This window comes from Homarus americanus, unplaced genomic scaffold, assembly GCF_018991925.1.
Source record: "Homarus americanus isolate GMGI-L3 unplaced genomic scaffold, GMGI_Hamer_2.0 scaffold2539, whole genome shotgun sequence".
Taxonomy (NCBI): Eukaryota; Metazoa; Arthropoda; class Malacostraca; order Decapoda; family Nephropidae; genus Homarus; species Homarus americanus.
The window spans coordinates 3,361,029-3,378,300 of NW_024725489.1; the positions used below are offsets into that span (position 1 = coordinate 3,361,029).

At 36.8% G+C, this 17,272-nt stretch overlaps 1 protein-coding gene across 2 annotated transcripts in view; it reads left to right on the plus strand.

Moving 5' to 3' along the window:
- The window catches only part of LOC121864994, a 137,272-nt gene extending 122,708 nt beyond the window's left edge, over positions 1-14,564 (plus strand). For both annotated transcript variants that reach the window (XM_042364258.1, XM_042364259.1), the window contains 7 exons: positions 137-217; positions 1,684-1,899; positions 6,099-6,257; positions 6,394-6,498; positions 9,417-9,509; positions 10,081-10,296; positions 11,982-14,564. In XM_042364258.1, coding sequence (XP_042220192.1) covers positions 137-217; positions 1,684-1,899; positions 6,099-6,257; positions 6,394-6,498; positions 9,417-9,509; positions 10,081-10,296; positions 11,982-12,209 — 1,098 coding nt within the window. In that variant the 3' untranslated portion in view covers positions 12,210-14,564. The remainder of the gene's footprint in view (positions 1-136; positions 218-1,683; positions 1,900-6,098; positions 6,258-6,393; positions 6,499-9,416; positions 9,510-10,080; positions 10,297-11,981) is intronic.
- The last annotated feature ends 2,708 nt before the right edge of the window (positions 14,565-17,272 follow it).

Below are 17,272 nucleotides of genomic sequence, written 5' to 3' on the forward strand. Positions count from 1 at the left end.
TACGTAGCCAAAATAAAAATAGAAAGTTGCTGACAATAAACATTCTCCCAAATTTTTTAGCGTACAGTGTCATCTGTAAATTTAAAATTAAGTTGTAAATTTTCTTTATAACATATACATATTTGTATATTTACAGATTGTTAGATGCAAAACCTGTGAATTCAATAAACTGAATAGACCAAATCAGCGTTATGTCCGAGTTACAGAACCTTGGGAGGTGAGTCTGTTTTTGTTTATTATTTATTATTTTATTGAAATGCCAGGCAGAGAAGAATGAACATACTGAGAGGATGGAAATTGATTTATTTGAAAAGATTATGATACAGTTAATACAATATAATACTGTAAGAGAGTGGAAGACCAAGAAGTATGAGAAGGATGGCGTGAAGGTTTTAGAAGAAATTAGGGGATGGTCATCAAGGAAGCATGAGTATGAATGAGCCAAGTGCATAGTGACAAATAATGGGTAAACCTGATTGATATTTGCCCTTCTTATGGAAAGGGAGCCCCATAGCAAAACATATCTATAACACCAGTAAGAATGAAAGAGGGTAGAATACTATGTGTATCTGCCCTTGAACTATCCATCTTGTATTATAGTAGGAAAAGGCTTGAAAGAAAAAATATATAAGTTATGCAGTGGATTGGACAACTCACGTACTGTAATGTCAAGCTTGTGGTTCCCAGAACCCCTCCTCTTATGTGACCCTAAGTTCCATAAAACTAAGATCTTTTCCAACACAATCACAGTTCATATAAAGGAGGTAGCACTGGTAAGTTAGATTGCCAGAGTCTGATAGCTAAGAGGCTGTTGATGTTGCATTTTTGCACATGGAGTCCATGAATGAATCAGACTAGATAATGGGAAATTTTCAGCTGGCCTTCATTTCCCAGCCATACTTCATGCTGTTCATGAAGTGCTTATTTGAGGATGGACTGGTTACCTAGGCATTGGTATTATGCTTTGAGTATGTACGTACAGTATATTGTGTTGTAATAGTGTTTACGTTTGCTCAACAGCCATCAGCACTACCCAGCATTGTGTCAATATTTCACAGCACACAACTCAGTTTTGCTTTTTCCATGTGCAGGGTCTGGCCTAAGGCTTCTAAGAGGCTGTTAAGGCTCCTGTACTGTATGGTTATATTTTTAAATGAAATGTCAGGAATGTTCTGTTTTTGGAGTAAATATTTCTTATCCCTCTTTGGGGTAAGTTGGATCTCTACTTTATAGTCCCCATCTTGGAGTTATTCATTACTCCATTATTCCTGATCATGGATTAAGTCAGAATTCTTCAGAGGACCCGATAGCTGGGTGTTTCACGGGCAACAAAAGGGTTGTTTCAACTTATCTCCCAATAAGCTCACGTTACCATTTATAAGCAATGTTCACTTGTCAGCGAACTCAAAAGTTTTATCAGTTTCCCATTCCTTTACTTAAACCCCCATGATTGTCCATCTAAGTACTCACTTGCCATGGCAGTAAACTCCACCATTTATACATCTAATGAGGATTCCATCTCTATTTTCCCCATAAGAAGCTTACTGCAATAAAAGATTATCTGTCATAGAACAACACTCTATGACACCATCTTTGTTCTTTGTCAAAGACCTGCTGTATTTTTTTTTGTCTGAGCATTTATATCTGTGTATCTAATATCATTTGTTTCTATTTTGTCCCCAGGTTGTGAGTATTGACATAATTGGACAGTTTGCAACATCTGATCGTGGTAATGTATTTGTTGCTGTTATTATAGACATGTTTACCAAGTACACTATTGCTGTGCCTTTGAGAGACGCAACAGTTTCAGACTTAACCTCTGTTCTACAAACTGCTGTTTACCAACAAGGGCCTCCAAGAAAATTTTTATCTGACCAAAATGAAGACTTCATCAAAGAGGTAATTTGTAACTTAAAACTTTTATTCTTTAGGCCATTTACTTTCATGTTTCAAGTCACCAAACATAATTTCTCTACTCCAACTTTGTAGATATTAAAGACCATGAAGATGTACCTCTTTGTTGCCATGTTCTTATTCTGTATTCTGCTTGATATACAAACCCAGCTATACATTTTTTTTCTGACAGACACATTCTTATACAGGTGGTTCTCATTTTATGCAGGGGCTGTGTTCCAAAAAGAGTTTGCTAAGTGTTTTTGCATTAAGAACCATCATTACATGTAATAACCCAATAACTGCAGCATTTGGGAAATCGATGATACCCCATATACCACCCAAAACATGACATATGAAAGTTAAATAATATATATATATATATATATATATATATGTATATATATATATATATATATATATATATATATATATATATATATATATATATATATATATATATATATATATATATATATATATATATATATATATATATATATATATATATATATATATATATATATATATAATGAAATTGAAGATATAAAATTAAAAGCCATAAAAGACCATATTGAAACTTTGTACTCATCGTGGGTGGCAAGTTATGAGTCTTTGAAGTGAGTTGGAGTGTAACTGGCAACTGCTGAGTGCTGGTTATTATTTTGATGCATGAGGTGGTTGTGGTGACAAATGACATTGTTGTGGTGGTGCAGCGGTGTGACATCGGAGGTGTGGATGAGAGGCCATTGATGATAGCAAATTGATTCGAGGCTCCACCAGCCTTGTATCTCACTCTAGACTCTAGAGTGTCTACTCAGTCATTGACTTTCCATTCTTAGTATGATTTTTGGCACACAGCTATAAATTCATGGTGCAAATCCAATGAAAAATCTTTAAGTCTTTAAGAAAATAAATAAATTATCTGAATTTATAAAAAAAAAAATAAGATTAGCAGAAATGAAACAGGTATTTACTTGAATACTCACCATTATCTTTGCTGAAAGTTATGTTAACTACTTCACCAATTTCCTTATTTTGTCTGCATCTTCTTAGTGTCACATATTGTACTCATATCAAGATGAAATACACAATCAAATGCAGATACCACTGTTGGCTGCTTCAGCTCGTCTCGGTATGTACAACTTTTTGTGTAATGTTAAAACAATCCTTTCTCTGTACATTGATGGAGAAATAAAGGGGTTAGGAGATGCTCTTGAAGGTTCCTTAGTCAACAGTACTAGCAGATCCACTCTCTAAAATATGAGATGACAGTAGCGTAGACCAGCACACAACAGTGGAAAATGTTTCTCACGCACCATTCCACCCAATCCCACAAGGCCTCATGTACTTCAATTGCATAGCGAAGTCCATGCGCACTTACACTGTTTGTACTGTATGATCTTCACACATCCAATCCGGTCAGTTGCATAATTGTGAATTTTATTCTCTCAAAGTGGGACAGTCCTTGCATAATAGCAAAATTGCAGAAAGTGAGGTCACATAAAGTGGGGGACACCTATGTTTTTGTACAGATAACCAAGTTTGCATTTATTATTTTTTACCCTTCTCCATAAGCTCTTTAAATCTTCCTAAGGCTGTTGAATACAAAGCTTTTTTTTTCTTTCTTTTTTTCTCTCTCTCTCCTGGGAAGCAAAAGTAAACATATTAGCTTGTGACCAATTTTTTAATGTCAATGAATAAAGCATTATCAAATACTACACCAATTTCCAGTGAAATTGTATTTGGAGATTGGAGAAGATAGAAGATTTCTAGATTATGTGTTGATCAGTGGCGGCTCGTGCCTAGGAGCTGCAGCCCCCCCAGACACTCACTGCCAGGCTTATGATTCCTTTAGAGACACAGTAGAATAATACTCTACTGACAAATATATATCATAATAAAAAGTCATGACAGTATATGTTATTTTCAGTATGTTATTAAGTGAATTTTCATTAAAACCAGACCAAAATTTAAGTTACTTTCATAGTTGCTTTATGATTCATGTCTGTTATTAATTGGCACAATGAGTTGCAGTTGGTGCAGCTCAGTCTCATGTTTACATTGCATGCGGATGGTGCGGTTAAGCTGTGCTTTCGTTAATTACTCTTTGACGATGGAAAATCAAGATACGTCTTTGCAAAGCATCAACTTTTCCCGGCTGACATTAAATGAAAAGACTGAAATCAAAGCAAGAGGAAGACCTACACCAGTTTCATCCATTCAATAGAATAGTACAATCAGGAACAAAGAATATACATGCCAGTTTAACAACAGTGTTTATCAGAAATGTGAATGGCTCTGTGGTTGTGACGAGGCAAATGCTTTATTCTTCTTTCCATGCTTATTGTTTGGGACTCGTCATGGACGAAAAGTGGTGAGACTGACTTGAGGCATTTGCCTCAGAAAATAATGAAACATGAGCAGTTAGCCAAACACATGAATAATATGATTGATTTATCGTTGCTGGGTAAAGTGAACATTGCAGCTCAAATTGACACAGCATACAACCTCACAGTTGCAAAACATAATGAACAGGTGAGAAAAAACAGAGATGTGTTATCCAAAATCATAAACTGTGTAAAATTTTAACTCTCTTGGAGGACATGATGAAACTACGAGCTCCAAGAATCCGGGAGTATTTCGTGGATTAGTTGATTTTGCCTGTGAACTGAATTCTAGCTTAGATGCTTATTTAAAGACCGCTACAGTTTTTAAATGAACATCCAAATTAATACAGAATGAACTTTTAGAATCTACTTTGGAAATCTGCAAAAATAAGATGAAGGAAGAAGTAAAGAATGCAGAATATTTGGCAGTTATGTGTGATGAGACAACTCATATTTACAATAACACACAGATGGTAATTGTTCTAAGGTATGATCTACAAGGGAAGCCTGTTGAGAGATTCTGGGGATTTTTTAACCCTATCAACCAGACAGCAGAAGCCTTCTCAAGTGTGTTACTTAAAGAGCTCCAGACTTTAATTATTGATTGTCCACACAAGCTCATTGCCCAAACTTACGATGATGCAGCTGCTCTAAGTGGAGTCAATAAAGGTGTGCAAACCAGAATAAAAGAAGTGTATAGCAATGCCCACTTTATCCACTGTTATGCACACCAACTGAACTTGATTTTGGAAAAGACAACATCACAGAATACTAATGTTCGAGTATTTTTCAATAGCTTGTCAGGTATACCAAAAACATTTCTAAGTCTCCACAAAGAATGGCTGCATTGGAGTATGTTGCTGGCCACCGAATTCCAAGGCCATCTGCAACACGTTGGAATTTCAATGCTGTGCATGAAATAAAAGATGCACTAATTGAATGTTGCAGCACACTGGAAGCATCTAACTTAAGAGACACTGGCTCTGCAGCAGCTGGTATCAAAAGAATTGTGAATGATCCTGAATTCGAATTTTAGTTGGAATTTTTCTCCAAAGTAATGCCTCATGTTGACATGTTCTCTCAGCTTCAGTCTAGAAATATTGATGCAGCAAAGGCTAATGCCTCTTTAAAATATTTTAATTCCTCGGTTCAGAAGTTAAGAGATGAATGTGATGCCATAGTGTTGCCTCCTAAGCAGAAGAGAAGAAAATTTAATACAGATAGATCATCTGCTGCAAAGGAGGTCTGTGACGTAATTTTGCTGCACTGCAGAGTGATTCAGTTTTACTAATCATTTGGAAGCAAGGAAGTTACTTTTAGTGAATAATTTTCCAGTGTATGCCAAAAATTTTCCAAATAATGAACTTGCACAAGCAGTTGCAGCCTATCCCTTGCTTGAAAAAGACAAATTGAGAACAGAACTTACTGTACTGTACACAAGAGAAGATTTGTGTAAAAGGAGAAACCATATACTTTACGTACAGGGTCAACAAGGCCATAGTAAGCTTTGACAAAGTAGCTGTCTAGCAGAGGCTTCTGTGATAGCAATGTTTATATTAAATATAATACTGCTAGTTTTGTTTGGCTATGTGCACTTGTTGTTTCCCAGTTATTTAGGAGTTGAATAGATTGATAAGTAACAAATAATTTTAATTGCATTAACAATTTTACTGTCATATCAGAAATTAAAAAAATCTGGATACCTCCATTTGTCTGGTATTAAAAGCTTATTGTACTTACTCACTTTTGTCACACCCTTAATGTAAATAAATTTTATTAAATTTTCTTTCTAAACAAACTCAATTCCTTATACAGCTGAACTCGAGGTTGGAGTTAGATACAGGACTCGTAGGTAATGTAGTAGCAGTAAACAAGACTCAGGTAAACCGTCCAGATGAAGCAAGTATCAAGACTGCAATCCTCCGACATTGTCATGAATCTGGCAATATTTGGGATGATTTACTTCAGAGAAAGGTACATTCACAATTTACTTTGGCTTCCAGTTTATATATGTAATGTGTTTGTAATATTGCTGAATAAAAACTTTATTGAACACCAGTAGTGGGAAATAGCACTACTGAGTTTTTAACTACATTTGATGTTGTTACAGGTATATGAAATGAATACAACTCACATTACTGCTAGTGGTCAGACACCGTTTTATCTCATGTTTCATCGGCAAGTGAGACCAATGGACACTAACTTTTGTCTTCAGGTTAGTAAATATATTTGTAGTGTGTGTGTGTCATGAAAAACTGGTGCAGCTGCTGGTTGGATGCAATGCTCACCTATCCTTAAGGGTCACTGGTTTGTACCAGGGGCACCTGAACTATGTGGTTGAGGAAGTGATGGCATTTGAGTTCAGAGGCTTGATATTCATTGTGCTGTATCCCTACTACACTAACAGGCCACTAAGCCTATGCGATACACGTTTTTTTCACCTTGAGAATGGTTGAAACTATTTTAAAGAGAAAAGAAGAAATTAATTTAGTTAGAAATTTTGATACTTTTATGACAACCAATTTAACCCTTGATGAGAATAGTTAAAAACTTCTCTGCACTCGCAGTCATGCTAAAATAGCATCATCATCAACATTTTATGGCCATTTCCCACACTTACCGGGGTTGCCATAAATACTTGATGGCAGCTTTCCATGTGGCACAGTCTCTTGCATCCTCTCATCAGGTTCTTAACTCTAATGCTATTTCATACAACCTCTCCTTTTGTCATTCTTGAGCTGCCTCTAGCTCTCCTTCCCTCTACATCTAATCTCATGCACCTCTTGATCAATGTAGTCTCATTCATTCTTTCCATATGCCCAAACCATCTTGGCCTTCTTCTACACAAAACTTTGCCAGTACTTTCAGTGCCCAGCCACCTTCTTAGCTCTGAACAGGTTTTTTTGTCTTTCAGTGTTACACTGCACATCCATTTCACCATTCTCATTTCAGCTTCCTGAAGACTGCTTATGTCATCCTCATTAACTGCCCATATTTTATATCCATACAACATTGCACTTCTCACATCAGTTACATACATCTTTCCTTTTTTGCTTTCAATAAAGGCAGCAACTCCCTAAACTTCCTCCAGCCACTTCTGACTCTTGCAACTGAGCTGGTTTCAGCACCCCTCCAGCACTGATCATGTCACCCAGGTAACAAAACTCTTCCAATATACTCCCAATTTTTAGTTTTGTCAGCCTTGCTAATACCTGTGGATACAGAACACTTCAACTCAGCATCATACTGCAGTCTGCCATTCACTCTGCTGCATCTCTTGTGTCCCCACCTTCCACACTCATTGCACATTATTGAATTGCTACCAACACCTTTCTTACAGACAGCATATGGCCATTTTCCACTTTCCACTGTGGTTCCCCACCTGCACCAATAATCATTATTTCTCTTTTGGCCACATTCACTCTCAAGCCCTTTGATTGTATTCCTTCATTCTATTTCTTAAATTTTTCCACCACCTCTTCAATACTATCTGCTATTAGCACTAAGTCATCAGAATACAATAACTCCCAGGATAGACCAGTCCTAAAGTCCCATAATTTTAACCTTGCCTCTAGCACCATGATAAACTGAAGTGGACTCAAGACACATGATGAACCCCTGCTTTCACCTCAGATTTCTCACTTTTCTTGCTGTTTACTTTCACTGCAGTTTTTGAACCTTCATATACATTAATGCCATAACCACTTGAACAAGGCACTCTTCAACCCTAATTTTCTCATATCCCACTCTACGACTTCGTGTGGTACCCTTTCAAATGCCTTCTCTAAATCTACAGATACAAAGTACAACTTTCTCACCTTCCCTAGATATTTTTATTGTAGTTGCCTGGTCATAAATATTGTCTCTGTAGTTCCCCTACCTAGTTTGAACCCAAACTGCATTCCATTTATGTCCTCCCTCTCTCTTTAATCAATTTCGTAATCACTCTTTTCACAACTTTCACAATCTGATATAACAGCTTCAGGCTCCTGTAGTTCCTGGGTTCAAGTGCATCACCTTTATCCTTGTAAGTATTCTTGATCACACTCTTCCTCCAAACATCGAGAACAGTACTTTCCATTATGATTGATGAGTCAGTTCGTTCATCATCGACACACCTACAGCACTTTGTTTGATGCTTTCATCATTTCTGCAACTATTCCAGAGCTTCCAGTTGCCTTTCCAGTCTTCATTTTGTTAATTGTTTTCTTTACCCATTCTCTTTCAATTCTTGGGCATGGTCCCTGTACTGGTTTTGCTACTCCAAGGCTGCCCCTATCTCATTTGTACTCCTGATTCAGTAGTTGATCAGTTATTTCTCCAGGCATCTTTGATTTCCTTGTTATCAACAACCACATTACCATAGTCATTGCTCATGCACTGCTCACCAACAACATACTTGTTTCTACCACTATTTGCTTGGCTATTTTGAATAATCTTATCTCTTGCCCGTGAATGCATTCTGTTCATGCTTCTTATCCTTTAAGCTTCTCTTCTGGGCCTACACTTGCCCTCCATGTACTCCTCCTTGTCATCATCCTTTTTCCAGGTCATCTACAATCTTTTCTCCTTCATCACTGTCTACTTCATCATGCCACCACCATGTTACTGCATGTCTGTCGGGGCCCTTTCTCCTTCCACATATCTTGACAGCCATGCTTAGCAGAATACAGTATCCTATATTTTGGCTCAGTTTCTCACTCCACTACCCCTCACTCTCTTGCTGGCTGTTTCCATTTTTCACATTATGCTTCTCTTACATTCTGTTACTTCATTTTCCATTCTATCCTTCTTGGAACATACATCTTCCTTTCTTTGCACTTTTAAGCAACAAGTCACACACAAGCAGTCTGTCATGCATGGCACATTTTTCCCCTGCCCTTGCCTTTACATCCCTAACAAGCTTCCTAAATGGTTTCTTAATGAAAAAGTGGTTAATCTGGGTTTTTTGCCACCTAACTCGTATACAGTACTTAATATTGAGCCTACTCACCCTCTTATTACAATTTGTAATTCTCCTCTGTCAGTACTATATTGATATACAATAGAAGTCAGTCACATTTTCCAGTCATTTTATATCCTGGTCCTTACACATATGGTTTAAGTGGCTGTAATGTTACTCTTATTTTGCAGATGAGTGGTAATGGCAAGCCAACTTTTGTGGTGCGAGACATTGAGAGATATATGGAAGAAAGAGAGCAGAGAGCTAACGACATAATTAATCAGGTATGTTGACTTAATTTTTCCTTGAGTTAAAAAAATCTATGAAGTTTGTATGTAACAAAATATTCATGAGATTAATTTATACACAAAACTTATTATAACCACAGTTGGCTGCTTAAATACAGTCTGTCAGGGTGGATAGCAGCCTGAAAAAACCTGGAAAATGCCTTTAATTTCATTTTGGCTATCTGCTATCCACCCTATGCATGTTTTTGTTAGGAAATGAAGAAGGAACATAGAACTTAGGTCAAGATATGCAGGTAACACGCATTTGTCACAATGGTTCCATTCCTGAAAACCCTTGTTATGTTTGGAATTGGATGTGCAAAGCTAATTTTCCCAGAAGATACAAAGTAGCTATTAATGGGGGATGCATTACTGGCCAGGAATTTTTACAGCCATTTTCCCTACATTTAAGGGTTAACCATGGTTCCCTTATGGCTGCATGCTAATCCACAGAAGCATAGAAAATGGACATAAAGCAAGGATAGTGATGCTATTGATGATCTGCTTCAAAGTACTGCATATACAGTATATATTTTTCTTAATCCATTCTTGTATATATTATTATCAGGTCCTGAATGGTCAGCCAAGTCAGTCCACTATAAAGACATCCCCTGAAGATACATCAAATGATTGCGTAGAAAACATTCCTACTACAACATTTATTGATGCTGTTCAAGACGGCAACCATGAATACCAGACAAGTGTACAGGTAGTGACTGATGCCCCAGGTCCAGATCAAGACCATGCTCACTACACCCATGTTGCTCATCTTTCTGATGGACAGGTATGTGACCCTAGATATTTTCTCTCTCTATTTTACTGTATTGCAAAGGACAAGTTGGTGTATCCTGTTATTCATTTGTAACACACATTTTGGCCTGGGAAATTTTTTGAGATAGGGGGTGAGGAAAACATTTTTTATTTTTGTTTTGCATTGAATAAAAAAAAAATCAGTGTTAAATTTTTTTCCCTCATTATATGAATGCCCAAGCCATTTTGAAGCCCAAAGTGTCAAATTAATGCAAAAGTAACAATTTCTTGGTCTGAATACCACCACTCAAAAAAAACAAAAAAATGCATTGGAGTGTCTCCATACATAGAGGGTACAAAGCACAACGCAGTGGGGATGAAAACTTGTAAAAAGTTTCACGTATTCGATGGTAAAGTAATTTTTATTCTTATAATTGTTGTTATTGTTATTTTTTATCATCATGGTAATATTATATCTGAATACAGGCAGTCTCCGGATTATGAACGAGGTTAAACTTTAAATTCACAGTACAGGGTACTGTATATTATTTACCTGGTGGTTTATTTTTTTACTTTCATTTACTGCATTTTGTCACTTTATTTCTTATTTTCTCATAAATTAAGTAATTTTAGATATATATAAGGACTTAGTCTATGATGTAGTGGGATTTTAAACATCGTTCTGTAAGTACGGTATGCATATAGCATGTGTTTCGACTTAAGAACGTCCCCAGGAACGGAACTCGTTCATAACCTGGTGACTGCCTGAACAGTATTTGAGATATTTGAGGAGGTTTCGGTAGAGGGTTCAGTATACAAAGTACAGGTATAGCAAATTTATTCAGTATAGAGAGGTAATAAGGGAACCTGAGGAGCAGTACTGTAAATAGCCAATTTACATGTACAGGTACTAATTTATGAATGCTTAATAATTATTTACTAGTATTGATTTGACAGCAATGTTTACATTTTACTAGTGATAGTGTAAGGCACAAAATCAAAACATCGCCAGTCTGTCTTCCCTCTGGAAAGCCATGGACGAGTCCACAAACGTTTTCTTTTTTGCCTACTCTTGATACAGCCCACAATAAGAGCTATAGTTGACACAGTAATAGGGTCACCAAGATCCATTTTGAATGTTTAGGTTTGTGTGATGTTGGAATTTGACTTACCTCTCAGGACTGCTTTGGGTGTAGCTAGGTGGAATTGTAGTGCTGGATTTTCTTGCTAGCCTGAAAAACTGCTAGTTTAGGTACAGGGTACTTGTGTGATGCTGCTTTTAGTACAACAAAAATATTGCTCTACAGTATCAGTTTGGTTCAAGTTTACTCTCTCTCTCTTGTGTTGATATTTTCATGTTTGTCTGTTGAGTCTTCCATCTACAAGTGCCCTTCACAAATACTACTGGCCACTATAATTCTGTCAGTAACCAAATATCCTTGCTGGAGAATGTCATTTTGAACACTAGTACGTTCATTATATTTTTTATGTTACAATTCTGTTAGGTATGTTTATGATAGGATATCATCAGTGAGGGTGGACACTATGTATCTGTTCTAATATTCATGTCAGGCAAGAGGCAAAAAGTGGATGTTTGAATCTTTGAATCTTTTTGAAAGACTAATAAAGATGCAGAAAGTATACAGGAAATGTACTGAGGACACAGAAGTGGGCAGAAACTAATCGGCAGATCATCTCCTAACACTCATATATTTTCAGGTGATACAGGATCCTGGGGGGTCAGTATATGATATGGGCGACGGAGAAGGCCACGTTGTAGTTGTAGCTGATGGCATGACCGGCTTAGAAGAAGGAGGAGAGGTTGCAGGTCAACACATGGTAGTTGTACAGCCAGGGGTTGATCAAGGGGTTATAATGCTCAGTGAAAGTCAAGTTATAATGGAAGCTGTCGATGGCCAACAGTTCACATATATGTCTCAAACCTAAAAATATAAGCTTTTCTATTTACACCTCATTAAGCTTTAACTGTTTTTTTCAACCCCTTTTCTACTTTATAATTTGTTGGTATTTCTAGTTTCCTTCCCATTTATCTCAATAAAGAAAATGTATTTTATATTGTTCTCTTCTGTAATTTGCTGGGAGAGGATCTTCATCCATCTTACTTTTTATGATGTACTCTGTAGTCCGCAGCAGGGGCGTACCCAAGATTCTGGTATGAGGGGTTTACCAGATTGTCCGAATATAAATATATCCAGGGTGAGCGCAACGAGCCCATACAGCTAGGGGGGGGGGGGGTTTAGGGGGGCTGTAAGCCTCCCGAGAAAAATTGGAAATTTGGTAAATTTCAGGGATTTTTTGAGGTCATATGCGGCGGCTATTAGGTTATTTGAAAAGATAATCATGGGGTAATTTAGAGTGAGAGTAAACATTCAATGTCATAACAGACACTCTGTTGAATATTAACAATATTAGATTTTAAAAATGTACATTCGTGACATTTATAGGGTGTAGAAATATAAGCAGCTGGACTAGAGTTTTGGATTCTAGATGTTTATCAATATTCAACACAATAAATGATGATTTAGGGTAGCACAAAAAATATAAATAGTCGGTACGGTGAATTATATTGACGTCTTGTCATACATCATTTATGAAAAAAATTTCAAACCCCGTCTGACTTGCACATAATTAATAGATATTTGTACTTACGTCGTGGGCATTTCAATGAAGAAGTGACATTTACATCGTCACACTGTAGCTTACGTTTCACTGGGATGCTAGCAGTTGCACTAGATTCAGTGTTGGTTGATGATGATGTACCCAGAGTCTCCTTGGCGACGTCTCTGGTAGGGCTTGACGGCTTAGACTGTATGCCAGTTGGGCGCATAAAATTGCGAATATCCATCGTGGACTAGAAACAAAGCAAACACACTATACACGCACGGGAATAACACGATAATGTAGGAGTGTGCTTGTGTTGTTCATAGCTGCAACAGGGGCTCGTGACTGACTCCTGGGTCAGAACTTGGTCATTTATATGAAGACGCCAGTGGTCCTGACGGACATGATCCCAAATTCCGTACACAAGTGTGTTTTATAATCAAGCCGCTTGTGTTTGACCGTATTAAGGTTAAATGTGACAGGTAAGGGAGGGAGATGACGGCAGATCAAAGACACTTCAGACGAGCAGCGTGGGCTTCGAGGGGGGTTTCCGGGCAACCAGGAAACCCCCATGGATACGCCCCTGAAAGTATCTCTATAAAGCTGTTACTGGTAAGATCCTTAACCATTATAGTATGTCCTGAAACATTTGAAAAAAGTTCCCTCTAAATTCTTGTTTTCAGTGGATGGAATTCATTGTTTGTTACTCCCCTCTGTACACATACACTTTGGTAAGTTACCATCAGCAGTTAACTGAGTGTAATAAGGCTCCACTAAAATTAAGAATAATTTTAAACGGTCCTGCACATGAAAAAAGACACGATTAATTTTTTTACTGAAACTATATCATTATGTGGCCACCCTCAGATGGCATGATGTGATAGTTCTTGGAAGAAAGATAGTACAGTACAGTACAGTAAAGTATCTCTCAATGGAAAACTTCTGAATGAAATAACCTATTTAAAGAAGGATTTTAGTATTTTAAAGTCCTGTTTTGCCATTACCAATGCTTGACCTGACGGGTCATTGCAATGTCCTAAATTCCCACCACTATGGTGCTGACACTACCGCTGACTGAAACTGGATCAAAAGTCGATGTTCAAGGAGTCTTGGCTCCTGCTGGGTGTGCTTTGTCCCTTTTGTTCTCTGTTAAGTCTATTTTGTCTTCACAATGCCCTCAGACAAACACAAAAGTGAAAAACTGGGTAAAAGAAAAGGTGGAAATTCTGCCATAACTGGAGCAAGAACAATCAGTGAACAAAGTGCATCACAAAAATACTGGTTTCAGTGTAACGAGTCAGCATGAGCAAATATTGAAATTTTATGCTGATAACGAGTCAAGGAATTCATGGCTCGGAGAAAAATTTGTATTGAACCTTACCTAAGTGTGCCAGCCTGGTTCAAGCAACGAAGGAGAGGCCATTTCTCGGATTGTTGCTTTTTGATGAAGTTAAAAGTTTCACGGAGAACTAAAAAATTACTCGGCACTGTGCACTGTGGCTAACATTAAAAGTTTAAAAGGTGGTATGGCATTCTGTGCCTTAAAGCCAACCAGCCACTCATCTCAGTTGACCACTCCAGTCTTCTCATGTGTTGCTAACCTCCACACTTCCAAACTTTCTCTTACAATTTCACATCTTTGTTGTATATAATTATTGTATTAAATTAAAGAACATGGAATAATTTTGTTTTATTTAATTTTACAAATATTGCTTGAAAAATTAAGAGAAATTGCAACTGGTTGATTGATGTGTGTAGTGGTGTGAGTTTTTTGGTGATTGTAGGATAAGGTTGACTTGCTGACAAGTTAATTGTGGACTTAATAATGTGAGTATTGGAGACTAATGAAATAAGTTAGGGCTGTAAAGTATATGGTTTATTACATGCTTTCCTTGACCAGATGTTCATGATAGTTTTGACTTATGCAAATGCCCACTTTATGGAGGCCCTTTGTTGTGAACCTTTTGGTTAATACTTTACTGTTTTCAATAAATTTATAAGAAAAATGTAATACTGTACTGTACAAACAGGACAATGACAACTACCAGATGAATGTACCGGTTGCTTTCTGGGACATTTATCTGTTTTATGGTTTTATCAAGTAAGAGATTTCAAAATAAGAAATAAATACAGTAAAACCTCGATTAACCGACTTTCGGATTAACCGTCAATCCCGAACTTCTAATTTTTATTTATTTATTTTTATTTTTTATTTTTTTACGGGGATTAGCCCACCCGGGCACTGGTCACTGACCCACATCGGGGCCTGGGGGGGCGAAAATGTAATAATATTAATAATGATGATAATAATAATAATAATAATAATAATAAAGAACCATAAAGAAATAAAAATGAAAAAAAAAATCAAGAGTGAGAAACAATATATGTATGTTGTGTTGTCAATAGTAAGAGAAGCAATTGAGACCCTGCAATTGTGTGTAAATGAGGTAGAAAGTCAGATCAGCAACCTGGGACTTGGTCACAATTTTTGTAATGATATATGTTCTTTGACTTTTCCATTTTTTATTCACAGTTTTTGTGCTGGTACATATTTATGTACTAAAGTGGTTAATGTTTTAAAGCAAATTCTATTGAAATATGAATGGCAAATGAATAAAAATGAATAGAGGGAATTAAATGAGGTAGGTTAGGGAAAGGTACTTGGAAAATGTATGTTTTATTTCCGTAAACTTTATGTACTATTAACCGACCTTTCGGATTATCCGTCGGCCCCTTCCACCCATATGTGGTCGGTTAATCGAGGTTTTACTGTAATGCCATATTATAAAAGAAACATAAGGTACTGTAATAGCTATTTACCCATTTTGCTACTGTTATTAGACATTAGGTGAGCCATAGCATTATTTTCACTCTGTTACATGGTGCCTGTATAATTTGTGTGACATAATATTGACATCAATAACTTAACACATTGATGCACACTGAATTGGCTGTCTGGTTTTTGGGAACGAAAAGTTCCCCTAGTTCCACCTCACAGCTTGAACCTCAAACATAGTTAACAGGTCACAAACCCAGCTGTCCATCCACATTTATTGCTGTTATACTTTGTGTAAGATTTCCTACATAGAATTTCCTGTCACCTGGTAGTCTTGAAATTATAAAAATTAATAAAGCTAAGGTTGTGACCAAAAAATATATACAGTAGAACGTCGATTTAAAGCAATTCAATTTAAGATTATTGATTTAAAGCGACACCCATAACTAAGGACAATGTTTTAATTTAAAGCGAATCATTCCTATATTGCGCGAGTCAATCTGGAGCATCATATTTAAAATTTTGCTGTTAATGTTTCTCTGGGCACGCTACACTTTCCTAAGGGCAAAACTGTACTGTACATGTACTCAAAATAATGTACTAAATGATTACTAAAGTTTTTGTCGAGTGCAAACTATAGCATGTTTATATTAAAATTAATCACTATCTTATAAGAATTCCAGCAATGTATATTATATTCTCCCTGGCCACTTCTGTGACATTTTATAAGCAAAAAACATAAACTCAAGCTAAAGGACATAAATAAATAAACAAATAAATACTTCACTATACCTTCTGTGCCAACTGTCAAAAGTGTCACTGTCACTTACCCCCCCCCCCCCATCTTCCCAGTCAGGGTTTGGTGTTTTAGGCTTAAAGATATTATCTTATATAATGTCACAGACTAAAGTTAGGAGAATATAATTTGTATTGCTGAAATCCTTGCAAGACAGTGAATAATTTGAATATAAATGTCATATTTTGCACAAGATAATTTTTTCTTTTTTTTACTAAAATTCTTAAATTAGAACTAAAATTTGTATGTCTCATGCGAGCTATAGCATGTTTATATTCAAACTAATCAGTATCTTATAAGAATTCCAGCAATGTTAATTATATTCTCCCATGTCAGTTCAGTGACATTTTATAAGAGAAAAACTTGGTCACTCTTGAAAGGACAGATAAATAAATAAGCACTAGACCATGGCATCAACTGTCAAACATATTGTGGCATACTGTATGTGGCCAGTTGTCAATTCTCTTAGTATGGGCACACAAACATACGTACATGTAGATATCTCACACTCAGGAATGAGGTAGAATAGAAACTCACAATGCGCTTTCTGTATATATATTGTTGTACAGCGCAGTGCTTAGGAGTGACTAGGTGAGGAGAAACTTGCTCAGAGGTCCTGTAGGGCAAGGAGGTTTCTGAGGAAGCTGGGTGGTGAGGAGCTGTGAGAGATGTTGCTGGTCCGGTAGCCGAGTGTAGAATGGTCTCCCTGGCCAGGCATGGCCGTATTTTTACAATTTACGAGGATCAGGATTTGGGGTGAGCGTAGCGAGAGGGCCTATCACAGCAGCTTAAGCGTAAGGTGTGAAACGCTTTGAT